General features: G+C 42.1%; 1 protein-coding gene across 2 annotated transcripts in view; it reads right to left on the reverse strand.

Annotated features, from left to right (window-relative positions):
• The window catches only part of BEAN1 (brain expressed associated with NEDD4 1), a 108,599-nt gene that overhangs the window by 79,513 nt on the left and 5,794 nt on the right, over positions 1-23,292 (reverse strand). For both annotated transcript variants that reach the window (XM_075009196.1, XM_075009194.1), the window contains one exon: positions 9,002-9,136. In XM_075009196.1, the coding sequence (XP_074865297.1) occupies positions 9,002-9,136 (135 nt within the window). The remainder of the gene's footprint in view (positions 1-9,001; positions 9,137-23,292) is intronic.

Raw genomic sequence — 23,292 nt, forward strand, 5'->3', positions numbered from 1 at the left:
AATATAGAACACATCTGCTTGCTTTCTGCCAATATCACCAGCTGCTTGGTAATGCAATTAATTGATCCTATTACAAAAATGCCCTGATAATTATATGTAAAATCGTTTTCTTGCAAGTAACACTCAGAGGATTCAGCTGACATCAGCTGTCTTGTTCCAGCCATGTACAATACATTTAATTCTTCCGTCTTTCCTTTGGAAATAGGGAAACAGCTTTTTCTTTAACTTGTGCTTCTTACAGGGCAGAGAAGTGAACATTCCACTATTAGGACCCTGCAAATTTGTGGGTATCCACTTCACATCCATGGGTGTCCTCATCTGCGGATGTGGATGCAGATATCTACACATCACTTTTGCAGATGTGTATGATGCAGATACTAATTTGGTATCTGCGCAGGGCTCTGTCCGTTATGGCCAGAGCAACCTTCTAGTATCTGTCTCTCTACCTTCTGTAAGAGGGGTGGAAGAATTGTCTGGTGTATGCAATATTTTTACAGATCCACTGGCTGTATCTTCCCCAAAGTACCTCTCTTAATCGTCATTTGTCCAACTAACATACTTGTCTGCCTACCTCTAACACAGTATCTCACAATAGTCAATACGTCTGTCCTCACACCATCTCTGTGACAAAGGCAAGTGCTAATTTCCTTATCCGTAAAATGGACATAATGAGGCACAGAGGCTAAATGACTCAGTCCAAGAACAGGGACTTGAACCCAGATCTGGTAAGTCCTAGACTACTGCTCAAACTTCTGGAGCAACTTTTTTCCCTATAGCTCTTTAGAGAGGTTCCTCTGTTCCACTTTCCTTTCTTCCATACACACTATAGCAGACTAAACATGACCTGAACATACATAGTTTATTTTGAAATAATGCTGCTACACACAAAATGGCATTTTGTAATAGCACTTAGCTATTTTGAAATACGATGTTTACGCATAAGGAGCATATTTGGAAATAAAGACACTGGACACGCTAACAGCACGTAGAAATAGCTTGCTCATCACAGAGGCTGTGGCCACACTTGGCCAAAATTTCAAAATGGCCATGTTAATGGCCAAATAGGAGGATCCTAATGAGGTGCTGAAATGAATATTCAGCACCTCATTAGCATGCTGCCAGCCACGGCACTTCAAAAGTGCCGCATTTCGATCGTAGCCGAGCCATGCACGATCAAAATGCAGCACTTTTGAAGTGCCGTGGCTGGCAGCATGCTAATGAGGTGTTGAATATTTATTTCAGCACCTCATTAGTATCCTTCTATTTTGGCCATTAGCATGGCCATTTTGAAATTTACCAATTTTGAAATAGTGGTTGGGTTGTGTAGATACTAGGATAGTTATTTTGAAATAACTTTGCTGTGTAGACCTACCCTGTGAGACCCAGAAGTGCAGACAAGTTCTTCTGCAAGTTAAGAACATCACACTCCTCAAAATGCAGTGTTTTGGACCTTTGTACCCAAAGGATTTAGGCTCCAGTATGTAGGCTTACAAAGTAAGGTGATATTTGCCCTTGTGCAGATACAGCTAAGACCAGAGCTGTGTAATACTTAAGTCCCACCTAACATTTAACCCATAATAGGATTAATTTTGTTCTAACTGTTTATTGGCCTCTTTTGAGGAGAGACTGCTATCTTAGAACCACTAAAGCAATGACTATAAAAAATAAGAGGGATTATTTTAAGCAAAGATGGGAATAGAATTGCATTCCCGTCATATTTTGTTGCTGTGTTGCTTTCTGTAACTGTGGAGGGCTAAAAAAATCTTCAGTGGGTCAATATCATTTTTGATCCAATTTATGCAGAAAATATTTAATTGTAGGAGTGCGCACACAGGTGAAGTGACGGACCTGAGGTCAAACAGCAGGTCAGTAGTAGAGGCATGACTGGAACCCATGTCTTTGGCATCCCTGTCCTACACCTTATCCACAGCAGCAGATGGAGGCAGGAGTTACACAAGGGCCTTCAGAAGGGTGAGATGAGGATCAGACAGCTAGCAGAGGAGAAGCGAGCGCACAGAAGGCACACTAAGGACTTGCCAGACACCCACCACATCTGCAAGAGATGCAGCAAGGACTGTCACTCTCGTGTGGGTCTTCATAGTCACAGTAGACGCTGTAAATGAAGTCCTCAGTTGAAACTATAAAGGGCGCGATCCATAGTCTATGCAGACTGAAGGATGCCTATTATTTAATTGTAACATCCCATAGACTCAGTGAAAATGGTAAAGGCTGAAATTCAATCTGCTCATACAGTAGCCTCTCTGTCATCATGACTTATGATGAGAATTATATCCCAAAGGAAATTCACTTTTATAATTATCTGCTTAGATTTTCTCTTAAGGAATGCCCTATTGCATGGCAAAAACGTGAACCATAGCTGCTTTTTGTTTGGCGGTTTAAAAAAAAGACAGCTGTTCTTTCCTTCTATCCAGTAAATTCCTAAAGGCTACAGAAGAAGTAACTAATAGGATCCACCGCTGACCAATCGTGTGTTCTTAAATGCATGGACGTGTGATGGAATTGCTGATTACTGGTATCCTATGATCCAAAGGATAGATAAAGGAAAAGAACAACCCTTGTTGGACTTCTGGTTTATCTAGATTTGAACTGCGAACTCTCTTAGGCCATGTCTACACTAGCCCCAAACTTCGAAATGGCCATACAAATAGCCATTTCGAAGTTTACTAATGAAGTGCTGAAATACATATTCAGCGCCTCATTAGCATGCGGGCGGCCACGGTGCTTCGAAATTGACGCGCCTCGCCGCCGCGTGGCTTGTCCCGACGGGGCTTCTTTTCGAAAGGACCCCGCCTACTTCGAAGTCCCCTTATTCCTATGAGTAGATAGGAAGATAAGATGAGCAGATAAGTTTGGGGCTAGTGTAGACACGGCCTTAATATAACAATCAAGCTTTTAGTAGGTTTATTCCTACACTTCAGTTATAGTGCCCCTGAGGATCCCTTGCACAGCAGCTCTAGCTTAGATGGGAAGACAAAGGCTGTCTTGTCCTTTCAGAAAAAGTAACTTAACAGAAGTGCAAAACCCTCACCATGAAATCTCTCCTTACTTTTTTAGCATGTAGCCATTGATCTGCTCCCATCCAGGAGAGGAGAGGCAAAGACCTTTCTAGCACTAGTTGTTGCTTCATCTAACATTTTGCATATTATCACAGAGACCAAAAACTATTGAGGATTTTACAACTGCATAGCCAGGACCAGATTATGATGTTATACTTGTATGAATTCAAAGGAACTTAATTGATCTCAATATTATTACTCAAGCACTTCATCACTGAATCAGAGATCACAATCCATCCCTGGTTTTTCTAATTTTTGAAGAAATTTTCATTTCTAACAAAATAGTACTGATGCTTATTTGAGCAGTTTAAAGGTATATGAAATAATTAGTTGTTCTGTTTTATTTAAAGGCTGTTGAAATCTTTTTTATATAAAAGGCAATTTCTATTAACCAGCATTTAAAAGCAAACTGGACTATCCTTCGGATTAAAATACTGATGTTTATAGTCGTCTGAAATTCAAGCCTACCCTGTAAAGGTCTTGTGTGTGACAAATATAATTCCATTTTTACTCCACATCTGTAAACAGAAATTCTCTTAGTCCAGAGACATACAAAGTAAGCGAGGCATGCAGTCAAATATTTTAATACTAACTTAAACGCTAACAGCTGTTTTTTAAAATGGTAAATTTAGGGTACTACACTTTCCTTAGTGTCTCCTTATCAGCAAAGTGAGACTTTTGCAAAGGTTGGCATTCAACACCCACCCTGTCACCCCACAACAGACTTACATTTGAGATTTACTGCACCCTGCTTAACGAGAAACCGCATATATATTAGAGGCCAAACCCACAGCAATTCTGAGATTTAATAGGGAATTGGTAATTTATCCAAATGCCTGTTCCCTGGAATCTTCAGGTCTGATATCAGGGCCTAAGGGTATGTCTATCCCAAGGGGAAGATGGACACATCGGTGGTCAGTCTTTCGGGGGTTTGATTTAGTGCCCCTAGCAGGAACGTGGTAAATCAGACCCTGAGGGCCCACGCCGTGAACCAGAGTACTACTTATGTTGAATTTCCTTTCTAGTGTAGAACAGTCATGAGTGGCTTCAAATGTCTATTGACTTTGGTGAGAGTTGCTTTGCTCAATATCCTGCAAAGTCAGACCCTGGATGAAAGGAAATAATTACAGCATTTTACTAGTCAAACAGACATTTCCACCCTACTGGACAATTTTTCAATCAGCCTTGAATGTTGCACACATGAATTCTAGACATGCCTGTATCAATCAGGTTTATGCTTCATGACTAATTGCCTACACGCTTGTGAATGTGGCTTCCTCACTAGAGCTGTGAGTGAGTGTGTCTGTAAGACCTTGTTTATACTACCCTGGTAAGATGACGTACGCTACTCTAGCTTTGTGAATAAAGTAGCTGGAGTCGATGTAGCTTAGGTCAACTTACTGCAATGTCTGCACCATGCTGCATCAATGGGAGATGCTCTCCAGTCAACCTATCTTAATCATCTTTCTCGTGGGGTACTAGAGTTACTAGAGAGTGCTCTGCCATCGATTTTAGTGGGACTAGTGCTGCATGGATCATAGCAATGTCAATCCCTGTTAAGCACAGCAGTGGCTTTAGTAAAATGAATCAGGCAACATCAGCAGTGCCAACTCAAGCACCCTTAAGCATATAATCCAAGATTTTCATTGTTTTGAACAAGTAATGTGCAAGGAGTTGCCTTCTATTATTACTGAGGGTATTCTTCACTACACTTGGGGATCTCATTAGGTTGTTTTGAACAATGTGTTTGACTTGTGACACTGAGAAATAAACCCATTACCACTCTATTTGAACTAGGAAACAGAAAACATCAGGTCCTTCTTTTCTGCAGAACGTGTGTCTCACAGTTGAAACATTAAAAGTGGTGACAAAAATAAGACAGGCTTAGCTGTCACAAAGCAATTTTATAATTGCATTTAATACTGGGGCAACCCAGCATATCTGATGCAGCCTCAAGCTGTGCATGGTATTTGAGCTATATGTGTTGAATTATAGATTAGAGAACTGGAGTTCTCTGTAAATAACTGTCTAAAATACCACTGAAAGGATTTGTACAGAATATGACCAGATGCACCCACCAACACACTACATAGGAAGGGATGAAACTGCTAACCACTCTATATAGAAAGGATATACATGTGAAATTAGGTTATGTAAAGAAGTCTGGACTGGGCTGAAGACTTAAGCTTGGTCTACACAAGGGAACAAAAGTCGATCCCAAATATGTGATTCTAGCTACACCATTAGCATAGCTGGAATTGACATATCAGGATCGACTTTGTTCCGTAGTGCAAACTGGGACTCTTTGGCCTCGTGCCAATGTCCCTTACTCCATGGGATAGCCTGGAGTACCAGGGTTGATGGCTGAGCCCAGAGAGAGTGATTTTTGCCATGTTTTCACATGTGCGGCCAAATTGATCTCTGGAAGATCGGTTATGGTGCATCAGCCCCTACTCCCACCGTAAGTACAGACATACCCCTAGGTTGATTCAGGATCTCACATTGGGGTATTTCAGGCAGTTGTGCCAAAAATGGCAAAGAAATGTGAAACAAAGAGGTGTTCAAAACAGAGCAGTGAACAAAAAACTCTGAGTTGGAAAAGGAAACTGACAAGAGCAGCACCTTTTTATTCACAAGAACTTCCTCTGAGCTATTTCCATAGGGTTTGTCTCCACTTATAAGTTTAAAGCACACAAAGGTTTACAATGGCGCTGTACCTCATGGTGCTTGGGGATGGGGGGTGTTTTTTCATACCCAAGCCAGAAAGTTGCAATGCAGTAAATGCCAGTTTAGCCTTAACCTATGTCAGGTGCAATTTTACTGTGTCTTTAGGTATGGTACTGGAAGCAACTGGATAAACAAATTTAATAAAGGAGGCTTATTTTATAAGCACTTTACTTTGTATCCTAAGGTAAAATCATTATCTGAAAGTTATTTCTGTTTCTGCTGTGTGCAAAGGTGATGAGCATCATGGACCTTTCCCTCAGGATCTACTGGGGGAGAAGAACCCTTAAGTAACAAATTCCATTGGATGCAAATGGGTTAGTTCCTGCACATTTTTAGCAATTAAGCAAACACAGAATGCTGGTATACAGTATTGAATCTAAAGGCTAACCAGTTGGTAGACCTTCAAGCAAATTTTTTACTTTGCCTTTTATTTTTTAAATTTGCATGGCTGAATGTTTAGATATGGGTCTTTGTTATACGTGGTGCTCACATCTTACAAGCTGTCAGAGCTTAAATGACAGCCACTTCCCTCTTCTTAAGTCTCAGGGACATGCTTTAGAAATACTGTTTAGGGTGGTGTTTGGTGGGCATAGATAGTATGTTAGGAAGCCTGTATGAATGTCATCTATCTAGCTGTAGTGCTGGTATTTTCACAGTCCCTGGTATTAGCAACACCTTTGTAGACTAGCAGAGATGCCTCATGTGGCAACTGCCTTGTTTTGAAACTTTTCTGCTTCTCTTCTGAAACTACTGGGCAATAACACATACTTGTACTTTACTTCAGTGGTGTCACACTTTACCTACTACACAGGAGGGCCATAGAAACTGAAGCACAACCTTGTGCTTTTATTTATTTTAATAATGTTTAGTCATCTGTATTGATTTATGTTCAGCTTGTTTCATGTGTATTTAGATAGGTTGCTTCTATGTTCAGTGTTGTCTAGTTGAAAACATAAAGAAACGAGTGCATAAAATGTGTATCAGTATTACAGAAAAAGGGGAGTGGTTGGGGAACAGTAAAGAGAATGCAATGCTAATGAATCAGCTGGTCTCAGGCCTTATGAAATACTACGCTGGCCAGTGTACAGCCCATAGGCCTTAGGGTGGACACTCCCCTTTACTGTGTGATACCCTGCACTCAAATCCAGCTAACAGCATATCAGTCGCTCTGTGGAAATACAATGAATTCCGGTGGGCAAATTTTGATTTGTATATGCCTCTACCACACACTTTTGTGACTATTTATACATGTTTGTTTTATGGGGTATCTGTTCCCTTGTAAGGTTGTTACAGAAGAAGTGGTAACATCAAATTGATAGCTTTGCAAACAAATTTAGAAAAACCTATATATTGGAGGAGAAGTACCCTGTATCTTCCAATAATAGGCAGTTTATGAAATACTTCATTTTGCAGAAAAGTTTCTAAAGGATCTAAATGCATACTCAGATTGGCTTGCAGAAACAGGGACTGGCCAATTCCCCCTTGCCAATCAACTAAGCTTTTTTAATTACCATGTCTATCCCAGGATAAAGGTTTTATATTTAAAAAAAAAAAAGCCATGTGAAAACTTCACTTTTTCAAGAATTGATATTGTACAGCTTTTCCCCTCACCTTACTCTTTTAAATGGTGCCTGTTGTACAGCTTTTCTTATAAGTACAAGGTGTGTCAAGCAGTCTCCTCCAGCATTAGTACTGATTTGTGGGTGAGAAGGAAGGGATGATTGGGAAGAAAGTAGTTCTCATAATTAATTACACTTTAATGCTCATATAGCATATTACTGGGGAGGGATAGCTCAGCAGTTTGAACACTGGCCTGTAAGCCGAGGGGTGAGAGTTCAATCCTTGAGAGGGCCATTTAGGAGTCTGGGGCCCAAAAAAACAAAAAACGTCAGGGATGGTGATAGGTCCTGCTGTCAGTGCAGGGGACTGGACTCTGACCTCTCGAGGTCCCTTCCAGCTCTATGAGATCCAAATATCAGATCCATTAGGTTGACAGGTTGCATCCTTCTACACAATATGGTAGTTCTGGCCTTTATGAAATTCCTTCTGTGCTCTGAGGACCTGGCCCAAAGTTCACTGAGTATAATGACTTTTGGATTAGGCACTATTTTACAGTATGCCTGTACTGTATAAATGCTTTCAACTTGACTTTATGTTCAGTGCTGCCGACTGTCAGTTTATTGTCCCTCATGTAACTCTGCTTCCTAGTCATTCCTCAAATTTGAGGCAATATGCTTGTGTGCACAAAACTGTGTTAACTGAGAAAACGAGGTCAACAGATGCTTCTGGCTAGTAATTAAAGAAAAACGTTCTCTCTCAGTCCAATTTACCTTTGCAGAACAGGAGTCTGACAACTCTCCTTCTGGTACGTTTATGCCAACCAAATGTAAACATTAAATTGAAGTTCAAAATCCTGTAGTTTGGAAATCACAAGTTTAACAATGCAAGAACAAAAAGGAAGGGAACAGGCTAGGATGATGCTATTCTTCTCTCATACAGTAGTAAACAGTTATCACTAAAACCAAAATATACTACTTTTTCATAAAAACTTATCAATTTACAAACAAGACTAAGCAATGCTGCAACTACATGGACACAACTTTTCTAGGTACACTGTCTACAGAAATCAATCCTTTGAATACATTTGATGTCTTTGTTTTACAGTAAGTTTTTCTGTTCCTTCCAACATTGTTTTAACTGAACAATGATTGGCTTGTTACTTTGCAGTAACATTTCCAAACGCAGAGACTCAAGCCTGCAGTCACAACTCGATACCAATTTTTTTTTTCATAGCTGACAATATTTAATTGATTCCAGCACTGATGACTGACTCCATGAACATTTGCTGCTTTTGGATTACCGTATACACCCCCTCTTTAAATTGGCATTTTGTTACAACACCCAATATGATACATTAGCTAAATGTTATGAGCAGAGCTAAATGTAACAAGCAGAGCTAAATCATGCATATCCTCTACTAGTCTTTGCTACTCTTCTGCCTGAAATCCACATGCAGTATAAACAAGAGACTCAGACATAAATAAGCCCACCAAACACCCATATTCATGCAGTATCAAACTCAGAGAAATCTACTGTGAAGTGCAGTAGGCAGTCTATAGAGAGTGATTCAACAGGAAGGTGGATTTACACTCAAAACATTATCTTCCCAGGAGAGAGAAAATTGAAGGGTAACTCACTTGAGCACGTTAGTTTGATGGACATGTAGTCTCTGCCACAGTCCTTCTTGTAGTGACAGCGCAGCCAGTTCAGGAGGCACAGCCCGTTGCCACACTGTAGTTCTTCTTTTTTACAGGGCAGAATGCTTTGTTCATCTGAAAGGAAGAGAAACAATGGATGACTTTGTTACTGAAGCAGGGAAGGCTTGCTGCATAATGCCACTGCTCTTCTGAAAGTCTGTCTTCCTCTTGCCTGTCCTTAAAAGCTCCGTGAAAGTGAAAACAGATTTGTCTGTTCTTTGTCAGATACGAACTCAGACAAAAGCTTGGTGTATTGTTAATCATTTACACAGTGGTGCAGCCCAATTAAACATCGTACACAGGGAAAATGCAAAATCACAGATGACAAAATTTTCAAGAGTGTAGACATTAAACCAGTTCTGGAAATGAGATGTGTATTTTCAAATAACTTACCTGCAGTATTTGTCTCAAAGAGATTGCAGAAAAGAGGATAAACTTACAACTACTTTAACTTCCATGAAGCTCTGGACTGAGGTAGCCATGGATGGGAACTTCTCCTCCCAACTCATTTCCCAGTTGAAAAAGTAAGGATGGGAACTGAATCTTGTATGTTTGGGCTGAACATCCTAAACATTAGAAAAAATGTGCATTTGGATAAATACCAGATTGCATAATTCATGTTTGGGTTGGGAGATTGTGAGGACAGTGTGAAGTCTGATTTAGTATGCTCAAATGCAAGGCCAACATCTTTTTCTCCTATTGCATGTACAATGGGAGTTAATGAAGAAGAATCTACTCACTCCTCCCTGCAACCATCTCTAATCCTTGAGGAGGAATGTAATACTTAACTATCCCATCTCCGCATATGTAGGCAAAAGGTTAACTTTAGCTGCTCCATGACAGAACTGATGATCCCTTTAAGCTGCTCATCCCATCATCTCAGTAGGAGGAGATAAGAATAACTGGGCATGCCTAACCTACAAATGGCACAGGAGCATATCTGTGGCACAGCAGCTATGCTGCTCTAGTGTAGACTCTTTTTACAGTGATGAAAGACAGTTTGGGTTTTTTTTTTCCTGTTGCTTTTTGGATGATGTAGTGAACGTACCCTTTGGGAGGCGGTAACTAGCGAAGGGAAGAATTCTTCTGATGACCTGGCTGCATCTACAGTGGGGGTTAGTATGGCATATCTGTTCCACAGCGTGTGACACTTTCCAGAGTCCTTTGTGAAGGAGCTATGTTAACCTTGAATTTTAGATGTAGATGAGGCCTTTGCTTCTAGTCATGACGAAGAGGCAGGAGTTTAATAGCAGGGTCCCAACAATTCTGAACCATTCATGTGCAGTTCAGATGAAGAAATAGTTAAGAGTTTGGGTCAGCATCTATTGTTCCTGAACGTAGTCACACGTCCCTAATCTGAATGCTGTAGCAAGAGCTGAGTGGCTCTTGCAGAAGCAACAAATACATGTTTAGTTCCTCTGTGTGATCGTTCTACTGGATGTTCACAAACAAGCTTTTGAATAGACCATGGCTTGCACCACTGTCGGGGGAGCAGGGGCTCTTTATTTCCTTCTTTGTGCACAAAATCAATGCTTGTACCCAGGCACCTGAGAAAATATCCACTATTTCTCTAGTATTTTCCTATTATAGAAATGTCACTCATCCAAATGAGGAAGAGAAGCATCACTATGGCTGTGTCTACACTAGCCTCCAACTTCGAAGGGGGCATGGTAATTAGGGTGTTGGGCGACTACTGATGATTACTTTGAAGTACCTGCGGCTGACCGGCGGCTACATGGAAGCCAGCACTTCGAAGTTGCCACAGAGGAGATTTTAGCCTAATGAAGTGCTGCTTAGGCACCAGAGCACTTCGTCAGGAATCTCCCAATACCCTAATTACCATGCCCCCTTCGAAGTTGGAGGCTAGTCTAGACACAGCCTATGTGATACAGATGACCAGTTTTACCTTGCAAATGATGCTGAAGAGAATAATTTGAATTTATAATCTGTCCAGGCTCTTGGTTCAATACTCATGGAGCATAAAATAGATATGCAAACTTGTCCTGATTTCTGCAAATGTTTCAGGAACAGTTTTTTTAAAAAAAAAAAAAAAAGTGGTGGTTGTCAGAACTTATACACAAAGGTAACTTGACCAGCTATACTACTGAAGCAGGACTTATTTTAATTGACTATTGGGAGAATTTCTGTAAGGTGTAATACACACTTTTGACAAAAGCTTTAAACATTGGGAGAAGAGGTACCTAATGGATAACAATTAAATGGTAAATTTATATTTCACTGCTAACAGAATTAACTATCAGGATTCTGATGCTTTAGTAATGAAGAGCAGTAGGAATAAAAACCCAACAGAATTCACTTCTAGTACCTATTCCATACCTCAATGCTGAATTCAAGTCACTTTATAACACCAGCTTTAATAACATGTCAAATAACTCAGATGTCAACTTGAAAACACCAGATCCTGAAAGTAAAGCAGTAGGAGACCAGTGTGTGAACTGGCATCCGGTCAAAGGCATTCTGACTAAATAAGCCTTTTGTTTGCTCTCCAATATTCTTAATTCAGAGCCTTTGTGTCAGCTTTCAAGGCAGGAAAACCATGCAGTTAAGAGTAATTGTTCATGATTTCCAATTCTCCACACAGCTGCTCCAGTGGAAAATGTCAGAACCCACAAATACATCTATAAATAGAACCAGGTTTGGAAAGTACACTTGTACAATAGGTATTAGACCATACATTTCTAACCTGGCAGCTTTGCAATCTACAAGTTAATAATCAGATAACTTATTTGTTTTGTACTTTATCACATCCTGGATAATGTTTCCTGAACAACTACACTATTTGTGACAGGTATTTGAAACATGAACTGTGGGAACAAGGAAATTTCCCAAATAGGAGAGAATTCACTGCAATCTAAGGCTTTTTAAATAACTTCTTTTAAATAAGAGCTAAAATACTGAAAAGTGCAGGCAGGCTAACGTAACTTATAGGATCCATTTTGCCCCTGGTGGAAGTGACACCCAGACCCATTGACTTCATATGCATCTTAGCTCAGAAAAACTTGCAGGCAGACTTTCCGGGAAGATGTAGCGGAAAATAATGAAATTACTCTGTTTTATGTTTTAAATGTTAAAGTAGCATACCACACAAACATACTTATTCCCGTTGAATAGTAACAGAGAGAGCCATGTTAGTCTATATATTATCAAAACAAAAAAGCATTCCAGTAGCACTTCAACGACTAACAAAATACTTTATTAGTTGATGAGCTCTCGTGAGACAGACCCACTTCTTCAGATCACAGCCATACCAGAACAGACTTAATATTTAAGGCTCAGAGAACCAAAAATAGTAATCTAGGTTGGCAAATCAGAAAAATTATCAAGGTGAGCAAATCAGAGAGCAGAGGGGCAGAAGGAGGAGGGGGAGTCAAGAATCAGATAAAGCAAAGTATGTAAAAGAGTCCTTACAATGCACTAGAAAATTGCCATCCTGGTTCAAACCATTTATTCCCATTATGAAAGTCCACTGGTTCCCCATTTATTTCAGGATTTAGTTTTAAGATGTCCTAATTTTTAAGCACTCTGCACTTGTTCTGGCCCACCTGGGTTCACTGCCTCTCTCGCTGTTTCCCTTCCGGCTGTTCAGCAGCAAGGCCAGGGCTACGCTGTAGCCTTATCTCGAAATAACTTACACAATTTGCATTGTGCAAATTGTGTAAGTTACTATGAAGTAACTTATTTTGAACTAGCTTGTGGCTACATGGCACTGAAGTTCAAAACAGTGTGTGTGTCTCACTTCCTACTACCCCTCTCACAACGAGTAGTAGGGGCAATGAAACACATGCTTGAAATTGCCCTGTTGTTTTGAGTGCAGTGTTTGGCTGCAGGGTTTCTATTTTGTGATACAAATGTATCCTGAAATAGAAACCTCAGTGTAGCCTTAGTGTAAGTTCCTTTCTATAACTCCATACAGTTTTACAGCTGTTGATGCAAACACATTGGCCTGAGCTGTTCCACAATCAGAAAGTGCAGTCTTGCCTTGCTACACTACAAGAATTCAGTGCTTCATTGCAAGTGTCACTTGAAAACATGTAGCGGTAAGGGAGAAAAGTTATAAATATCACTCTCGCTCATGTATTGTTGGGATACAGTTGGCATGAAAGATGCTATAAAAACTAAACTGTGGCACAACTGGGAAGAGAGCTGTTATGCTTCTGAGCTATAAGGAATGGCATGCATTAGCAAAATGAGCTTTCTTGTCCTGAGACGCAGTGGAGGCTGCTAAAAGACCAGGAAAAACTGACTCATAAGTGTGTTTTACAATCAATCTACACACTCTCCAAACAGTAGAGGCACCCTACAACACACTACAAGGGGCCTTTACTGGTATAATTTATCTATTGTGGAAAATGTGAAGCCATTGTTTGTTTTGAGAACAAAACATGGGCAAAGGGCTAAATTGTTCTCATTTATACTAGGAGAAATCAACTGAAGATAAGTTACCCAGCAACCCAGTGACAGAGTTGGGCACAGAAAGGTAACACTCTCAAACTGAGTCATTTTATTATAATGGTAATAATCTTAGTACTGATAAGAAGGAAGAAACTGGAGATGCTAAACTTTCCCACCCTCAATGAGCATCATTTCATGTATCTCCTCAAATCACAGGGATCTTGTTTAAATACACAGCACTCCCTAAGTACAAGGTTAGATGAACTGGAATTGTTGAACTGATCTTATTTACCTTTCATGATATTGGGCAAACCAAACCATTTCTATTTCTAGGCATTGTAGCCCTCTCCTGTTTTTCTTGTCTCCAGTCTCCCTTGTACATTTGTATTATTAATTTTTCTCTTACCTACTTGGAGCCAGCACTGGAGCAGAGGTTTCAGCTGGGCATCATCTTGCAGAAGCCAGTCACTCCTTAGTATTTTGAAATCTGAATTCACATCTGCAAGTTGAGCTACATGCAGGAATCACTGAGTGAAATTCTGTGGCCTGTGTTATGCAGTCAGACTAGATGTTTGTATCTGGCTCTTCTGGCCTTAAGTTTATTAAATATTTTCATTTTAAAAAAGTAATATATTAAAAGGTGTCATGAAAGGGGGAGTAAATACAGTAAAAATTGATGTGCATTGAATGTCTTTGTGCTCAGTGCAGATCTAAATAATGGATCTTTATTTCTCCACCCTCACCACACATTTACTGTCTTTCCTCAAAAAAGGAATCCACTTAATACAATTCACATACTACCTACTTACCAAGTAATAGTGATCTTGATTAATGAATTGCTGAGTCTGGGTAGCCAACATCTGTGCACAGCATGTAAACATAAAACACTCAGACCCCATATGTTAATATGAGTGAATGGATTCCAATTTCCAAAGGCATTTCCCTTTCTGAAACAGGATGTAAGCAGAAAGGTATAATTAAAATGTTCATTTGTCAGTACACAGTGCTCCAAAGAGGTGCAATGCTTCCTGAAAATGACTTCACTAGTCTTATGATCGGTTTCACTCAGAATCTTATTCACATGTTTATTCCAGTGGTGGCAGACTTGGAAACAAGGCAAATGCACGCAGTACTTGAGGCATCAGATCAGCCGAATTCCTAGAATTCAACCAAATAGAAGTCTATCCACTTAAACATGACGGGCCAGGTTTTCTGCTGGTGTAAATCAGTGTAGCATCATTGATTTCCCCCTCTTTACACGATCTGAGGATCCAGCCTCCTCTTCACTAATGTAATCACAGGGTGTCTTAGAAATTCATTAAACATCATGGGTGAATCAATATTGATTTTAATATTTTGGGTTCAAGCACCATATTGATTTTAGCACAGAGTGGCTTTTGGCTTAGTTTGCTAGGTAGCCAGTGAAATTGGTCCAAACTGATGATCAGTTTGACTTGGTAGGTGACCTCGTGTTTTGTGAGCAAGAGATGGCTTTCTAAATGGATGTGCCAAGGTAAAACTACAGGCAGAAATTGTGAATCCTTGTGATGTTTGATCAGAAAACACCTTTTTACCACTGCTGCAAGGGTGCTAAAGCATAACCCTGGCAAGTCTCTCTCAGATGGAGCAGCTCTCAGACACTGACCCTACATCATGACTGGGCAAAATGGGGCCCAACAAGCCATGGGATCCATTCTGTGGGAGCTGGCTGGCACCCCAGACAAGCTCTCTCCCCCAAACTTCTGCACCTCTACTCTATGTAACCCAAATACACTGTGCCACTGCTTCTGCATCTGCACCCCTTTCCAGACACAGCACCCCCTCCTGTACCCCTCCTCCAGGTCAGAATCCTCTCCTGCACTCGTACCCTCTCCAGGACCCTGCACCTCAATCCCCTGCCCCAGCTCACAACTCAAACCCCTGTCTCTCCTCCTGCACTCCTGCCCCAGATCACACTCTCGCTCCCCCCACCCCCACCGACTCTTCTCCTCCTCCAGGTTGGAGTCCTCTCCTGCACCATACACCACCCTGGACCCTGCACCCCTGTAGCACATCAATCCTCTACCCCTAGTTTTCCTCTGCACCTAATTGCCACCCCAGACTCTGTACCTCTTCCTCCACTGATATCACAAAAGTATGGTCCTTGACCACTTACCACATTCTTGGAGCAGTCCCCCATCAAAAATTATTCTCCACCCTGCCCTAAACAGGGACCCTGTAACTCGATGTGCTAGACAGAACTGGGTAGATAACCAACTTTATGTCCCCCAGGATGTAAATTCCTTCCCAATCGCCAGGGCTTCGGCTACACCCTGGTTTTGCTGATAAAACTGGTGGAACATCCACACAATGCAGTTTGTTAAGTTTTGTCACCAAAAGTCAGCACTTCTGCCTCTCCAATATGAGGAAGAGCGCTTTTGTTGACAGGTTCTGTTGACAAAAAAGCTGCATGGGTGACTGACAGGGCATCCAGGAAAACGGGTAGCCCTGGCTGTTGTGCTTCTGGGTGCCTGTTTTGTTGAGAGAGCAGCTGGGCAGTCTGACTGCTCTGTCGACAGAGCAGAGTGCTCTCACAATTGGCTTTTGCATGTGGCTGCACTTCGTCAAGAGAGGTTTTGTTGGGAAATCTCCTCCAATGGTGACTTCTGTCAACAGAGCACTATAGTATAACCACAGCCCTGGCGTTAGAACAATCAGCACAAAAAGCTGGAATTTTTCATGGTACTGACCTTCTGAAAAACTTCAACTTGCAAACACTGAAATGACTAGTGAAATTTTTCCATATTGAAACATTATAAAAGTAAAAATTGGAGCTGAAATGAAATATTTTGAAACTTTCCATAGGAAAGATAGCAAAATTGACCTTCCTGTGAAATCCTTTGCTACATTTCTCCCCATGTAGTCACTATACGCAGCCTCTGCCCAGAGTACTATGGGAGATGTTGATAGCACAGCTGCCATAATAGAGATACTGATTCCTTCCCACCTATCCTGTTTGGAAAGTTATGCATGTATCTGTCCCTTTTACAAGGGACCTACATGAGGCCTATAAAACCTTTCAGCTTTGGGTTCCTTGTGCAAATTCATCCCTGGCTGGTAGTTGATGAGTTATATGATTTTGTGATTGGGGAAATAAGTCTGGTATCACTTAGCTCTATTTGAAAGCTAGCAGTTCATTGAACTAGATGGTCAGCATTTTAAAAAATTCAGGAGTAAACAGTGAACTTCCGAGGACTGGAACAAATTTCAATTGTCAGTAAGGGTGCATCTACACTAGCTGGCTACTTCGAGGTAGCCAGCACAACGTCGAAATAGCACGCATTGCATCTACACGCGCAGTGTGCTATTTCAACGTTGAAATCTACTTTAGGCAGCGAGACGTCAAAATCGCTATTCAACGTCAAAGTAGGGCATATGTAGACGATCTGCGTCCCACTACTTCGAAATAGCGGGGTCCTCCATGGCGGCCATCAGCTGAGGGGTTGAGAGACACTCTGTCCAGCCTCTGCAGGGCTCTATGGTTGCCATGTGCAGCAGCCCTTAGCCCAGGGCGGTGGCTGCTGCTGCAGCTGGGGGCCACGCTGCGTGCACAGGGTCTGCAACCAGTTGTTGGCTCTGTGGATCTTGTGCTGTGCAGGCCGAGTGTGTCTGGGAGGGGCCCTTTAAGGGAGTGGCTTGGGGCTTTGCTAGCCCCTTATTTCAACGGGGAGCGCTTGTGTGTGTGGATGCTCCACATTTCCTTCCGGGGCGGCTCCTTTCGACGTTCTCCATCGCTGGCACCAGCCCTGGAGGATATGTAGACAATACGCGTCGAAGTAGCCTATTTCGATGTTCTTACGTCAAAATAGGCTACTTCGACATAGTGTGCTAGTGTAGACGTAGCCTAAGTGTTTGAATGCATCAGGTTGATAACTGAAGTGTAGGAGAGCTACCCAAAAACTGAACAACTGTTCCATGCTATTGAAATAAGAGAACTACACGTCCTATATCTGACATCTGCTTATGTATTCTACGGTGATTACCACAAAAATCTCTCTTATTCAAATGACTAATTGGATTACATCTGATTTAATTATGAACTTTTGGTATAAACCAGGTGAGTCTGAAAAATGTGTAGATTATGCACCAGCAGAATCTTAAGGTTGGTGATCTACACAACCCCCAGCATGTCCATAGTTAAAGGAACACTATCGGGTTTAAAATCATGACCCTGACTTTCAGCTGGCATCGTAGTCAGCTACAGGAGAGTAACGTAGGAACTCTTGTGGTTGGAGGAAACAGATAGTGACTTAGGATTTCCTGCACAGACCTCAATCCCCTTTACACTGTTGGCCCCCAAAGACTTTTAGCCCAGCCTTTCATTGGAATAAACTCTCAGCCCAGAACTATCCTAGCATTGGCTAGGTAGCATAATGCCATTTCTGAGTTGCTTTATTCAGTCTTTGGTTGAAGCAGAAGATCAGAGCTTGATATATTTGGAAATCCCAACCAGATTTCCTTGCTTCTGTTTCTATATATATGCTGGCAACAAAAGCCTTGGATCTTATACACTGTTCTTTGAGGGAATGCTAGGTTGGATATGTGGAAAAACTATTTCACTACTGGATAGTGGTGAAGTACTAGAATGGGTTATCTAGGGAGGTGATGGAATCTCCATCCTTTAAAGGTTTTTAAGACCAGGCCTGACCAAACTCTGTCTGGGATGATTTAATTGGGGTTGGACTAAATGACCTCCTGAGGTCTCTTCCAATTCTAATCTTCTATGATCTGACTAGACTCAGCACTGCGTTATTCCACTCCTTTTTTGTATCAGTAGAAATCCACTGAAATCAACAGAAATACAGTGAATCAAATCTGTAATATGGTTCTGAGATTCACAACAGGTCTCTTTCTGTCTATGAACTGTTGAACCAGCTTTAAAGGTTCCCCAAACAAAGAGGAAGCATAGATTTACATTTGGATTTCTCAGCTGGCCAATGGGAGTTTGGATCAGGACCCCATAACATAACGTCTCCGCTCGGATATTTCAATTAGGAATTGTTTCTAGTTTGAATCGTTCGCCATTAATTTTTCTCTAGTTTCTTCTGTAATGGCTCAAACTCAACTTCCATTAAATTGTCTCGTAAAATATAAAATTTGCCAAGAGAAAAAGGGGGTTGTGATTTCAGGCAGAAGGACAAATGCATATGTTCTTTTTCTTCATACTGAGGGCTTCTGATCAGGGCATGACTTTAAGTAATGTACCACACAGCTTGTGCTCTGGCACACAATGTATTGTAATTGTTGTGCCAATCTTATTGACCACCTTTGTTCCCTTTCCAAGGGAACATTTGATTTCACACATTTGTCCAGCTCAAAGAGCTGGATTGTTTAATATACTCTTCAGAATGATAAGGCTAACTCAGAAGAGACGAAATTCCAAACAACCTGGTACTTTTTCATTGCAAAAGGGACTGAGAGCTGTCCTTAAAGGGTGCTGCTAGCACTGCATTTTAGACCAAGCATAGTTCACTTGGGGAAATCTATGACTAATTACTGGATCTGGTGAATAGAGACTACGGTGATGGATGCCCTAGCGATATCTGTGATTGACTAATGGCATTAACTTGTCGTACAAAGATTCTATTGCTCACTTGCACTACAGGGGTTCAATGTTCCATTACAGAATAGAGTCCATGGCAGCACAGTAACAGACCTGACCATGCTGCCTACAAGACACGACATGGAGAAAGTGGCACACTGTGCTGATGATCTGGGATCCACGAGAATAGGATGGGTTTGCAGATCTAAAGTCTTGGTGCCTTCTGATGGGAGCAGAAACTGGGATTTTTTCTGCTTCAATGAACTTTTTCCTCCTTGACGTGTGTCAGATTGTCTCTATGTTTGTATAATAACTAGTGCAAAGGGGCACGATCCAGATTGCGAGGGTAGGAGGCTTTGGCTTCCACTGGGTTCCAAACAGCAAATCACAATAAAGGGGTAACTTGGCCCAAAATATCAAACTGAACTTAAAAGTCTAAAGGTAAAGAATGGAGGACCCAATCCTGACACTTGGCATTTACTGCCCAGTCCTAAACCACTAATGGCTAAAAATATCTTTGAGCTTTGCTTCAGGATTGCTCCTCTCTTCCCTGCTTTTTCCCATTGCTCACTTTCCCTGCATTCCAACCAATACTTCCATGTCTCTGTTCTCAGCTTATCTCCTGACACTCATAATTACAGAGGTGCTTTTTCTATATCATTCTCTCTCCAGTCGTTCCTGACCTCTTTCTTGTTTTTAATCTCTTGTCAGTCCCTCACCCACAGCACTCTAGATGTCTATTTCACTCCTGTGCTTGTGTTCAGTCAGTTCCTAAGGTACCAGTCTCTTTCATCCATCAAAGAACCTTCTGAGCTTCATTTGACCCCACAATCTTCACATCCTCTCAGAACTCCTGAAGATCTTCCTGTTCTGAATTGCATAGAGGAATTCCTGTGGCCTCCAGGAGATGCCATTAGAAAGTCAGTGTTTGGCCACTACTTCCTGAGCAGACCATGTGCCAATAATGGAGGAAAACTGCCCTCCCTCAGTTTTATCCTGATTCCATGCTGCTTTGCCCGGTATGCTGGAAATAATACTGAACTCTGGTAACAGCATGGAACCTTCCCCCTCCCCCACTCCTTAAGCTATGCGGGCCAAGCTACAGAGGCCAACCTCTCTGACAAAACTGTTAAGTGGGTGGGTTGGAAATGTAGTTTCAGCTCCCAAGCAGCCCTTCTGTCAGGATTTTAAAAAATAAGCAACCTACAAACCTGCAGGGTCAGGGAAATCTGAATTTCTGTATAGACTCCTCTGTGCCTGGAGCTCTGACCTCTGCAAAGAAGAATAACATCTTGCTCATATAACACAGGCAATCCAGCCTGAAATGTAGGATAGAAACAGTCAAAAGATATTACAGGAACAATGCCAAGAACCTGCAGGCAAGATGACTAGAGTAAACTGGAAAACGGTGTGAGGACAACAGCTGGAAAAGAGAACCCTGATTCAGGGAGACATCATTAACTCATGAGTGGCTGAAATGACAGGAAGGTGTACATAAAATGGTTGGTTTATACAAGGAAAGGAGACGCTCTCTGACTTCTCAGTAGTGAGCAAAAGGTGCTGTCGGTCTGCACTTAGAAACTGTTAGATGACAAGCACTCTAGGGGCTGCAACCGTCCTCTCAAAATGGACTCCTTGAGGGTTTAGTGGTGGCACTGCAACAACAGCCATTGGTATCCTGCTGCCCAGATACTCTTTTCTTTGCTGCATTTTGTAAAGGCCATCCTGGCTTACCTATGAGTGGGACAGACCAGCAATTAACTACCTGTTCCCACTTACTCCTTGACCTCTCAACTGATACTGCCAGGAAAGGTGCCCATCAGTAACTACACTAGGAACTGGACTGAGACCATCAACTCATCTCACTTAGTGAAGGACACTGAGCAACCCTTATGTAACAAAACAGGCTGTCTCCTGTACGTACAGGATCTGAATACGTGACCTAGATATGAAAGCACCGTATCCCATTACTAACCCCGAGCCCTCCAGAGCTTTCGCTGCAGCTCACTGAAGCGCTAATTAGAAAACATATTGCTTATTCCTAGATAGCAAGGTAAGTCCGTCACTATTTTGTGCTATTCGCAAGTACTTGGGGGAGCTCTGGTATGCTAGTTTGTCACTCATTATCCTCAGGGATACAAGTGAGAAGGGCATAATTCCAGATTTTCACCACTGAAGTGAAAAAAGTATTTATCCCACAGAATTTGAAAAACAGGAGTCTTTCAGGCACATGGGATCCTGAGTATAGAACAAAACAAAAGACTATCACCCTACTTCCTGAGAGCAGCTATGAAAGCACGGTCACTGCAGCTTCTCAAACTAGAACAACCCAGGGACATTTATGTTACAGCCCAATACACAGGGCAATGTGGCTCCATGCTGCAGCAGGAATGCTGGAGAATCTGTGTGTGTGTGTGTGTGTGTGTGTGTGTGTGTGTGTGGTTACATCTACACTAGAGTTTTGTGGACAAAATCCTAGTTTTATATAACCATAGAACAAGGCACTTTGTTGATAATGTCTGCCTCTCCCCCACAAGGCAGTACACCTTGCTTGACAGAATCTATGGACAAAAAAGCTGTGTCGGGGAGGGACTCTGACAACAGACAGGGCTTTCCGGGTCACTGGGCAGCCCTGTGTGCTGTGCATCTCGTTGGCTGCTCTGTCAAGAAAGTGGCTGGGCGGTTTGGCTGCTCTGTCGACTGAGCGATCCACTTGTGTGTGCGTGCGCAATATGTTGATAGAAGTTTTGTTGGAAGATATCTTATGACAGTAACTTCTGTCGACAGATCGCTATAGTGTAGATATAGCCCGTGTCTCCTCAGGGATGCTCCATCAACACTCTGTACCAGGCAACAGGATGGTGGAGATTCTTCCTCCAAGCTCCATGGACTTCTATGAAGAGAAGCAGGCATGACCCCAGCTTTTCCCTATCCTCTCTGGAGTGCTTTGTTCCCAGGGGAGCAGGAAATGAGCAACTTCTGCTCTCCCCAGGCAAAGGGCCTGTTGTGGTAGGAACCCTTTCTGTGGTCATGCCCAGGGAGTGGTCATGAGGTGTCTTATACAGCCCCCTCTCCCTGTGAGAACACAGTTCCAGACTATCCTTCCATGAACTAGGAAGTAAGAGGGGGGCAGGTAATGTGTTGCTGGGGACAACCAAAGCTGTGAGTCACTATTAACACTCTGCCACAGCAAAAGCAAGCCTTGCCGGAGGTCAGACTTGTCAGCTCCCGGCCACACCAGTGTGCCATCCTCACTGGCAACCTTCTCAAGGCTCCCCGACCCCTACCTTATCTAGCAGGTGAAAATCAGTGAACTCCAGCCCCTGAGTTTCTCAGGTGTTCCTCTGCAATGTGCAGCTCCTATCACTGATCCTTCACGAAGACAGTGACTCTGTTGCTCTTTTAAAGAATTGGTAAATTGCAGTTTGAGTCAACTGGGGAAAATACACATTTCTCTTCAAGCACCGCATTGAGTTGGCTTATGACAAGTTTATTAACAAAAGGACATAGGCTAAGTGATAGCAATTAGCAGGGATAAAGATGAAAATAGTTTCAAGCTAACAGATAAAACACTAAAACTTATTCTAGCAAGGTGCAACCTTTGTTCAAAATGGGTCCTCTCACCTACAATCTCCCTTCCAGCTTTTACTAGCCAAGATCCATCACAGAGACTGAATCACTTGTTTCCTTTGCCTCCTAAGTGAAAGATAAACACGGAGTTTCTCTATTCCTTATATCCTCCAAAGGATGACAAAGACAGGATATACCCCCACCCCCATCCCCATACGCTCCCTTTTTCCATGCAGTTTGCTAAAGGGCACAAATTGGTAGCAAACCCGTTGGGAGGTTGCGGTAATGTGCATAAGAAAGGTACAAAACCCCCTCCTTTACATCTGTCTCAAGTCTCTCTGAAAAACTGCATCTACAGAAAGGGTTTCAAACGAAGAGCACAGGGAGTTGTTGCTCTGAGCGACTCCCTCCGTTGCAGATTAGTTATTTCAGGACAGCTATGCAGGCAAAACCAGCATTCCTCCTCGCTTTTTTGGGGATGCAGGACTTCTGTTGCACTGGCAGTGGAGTGGCTTTCCTTTGCCTGGAGAGTGGGGCAGGATTTGGGAAACACAAACAGGTGGCCTGCTCCCCCGACTGCACTGTAGCACAGTTCCAGGGGGCTCCCTGGAGAGTGGAGACTGGATATGGCTGGGACTGATGGATCTGTTTAGTAATTCACTCATCT

The sequence above is a fragment of the Carettochelys insculpta genome, chromosome 14 (assembly GCF_033958435.1).
Source record: "Carettochelys insculpta isolate YL-2023 chromosome 14, ASM3395843v1, whole genome shotgun sequence".
Taxonomy (NCBI): domain Eukaryota; kingdom Metazoa; phylum Chordata; order Testudines; family Carettochelyidae; genus Carettochelys; species Carettochelys insculpta.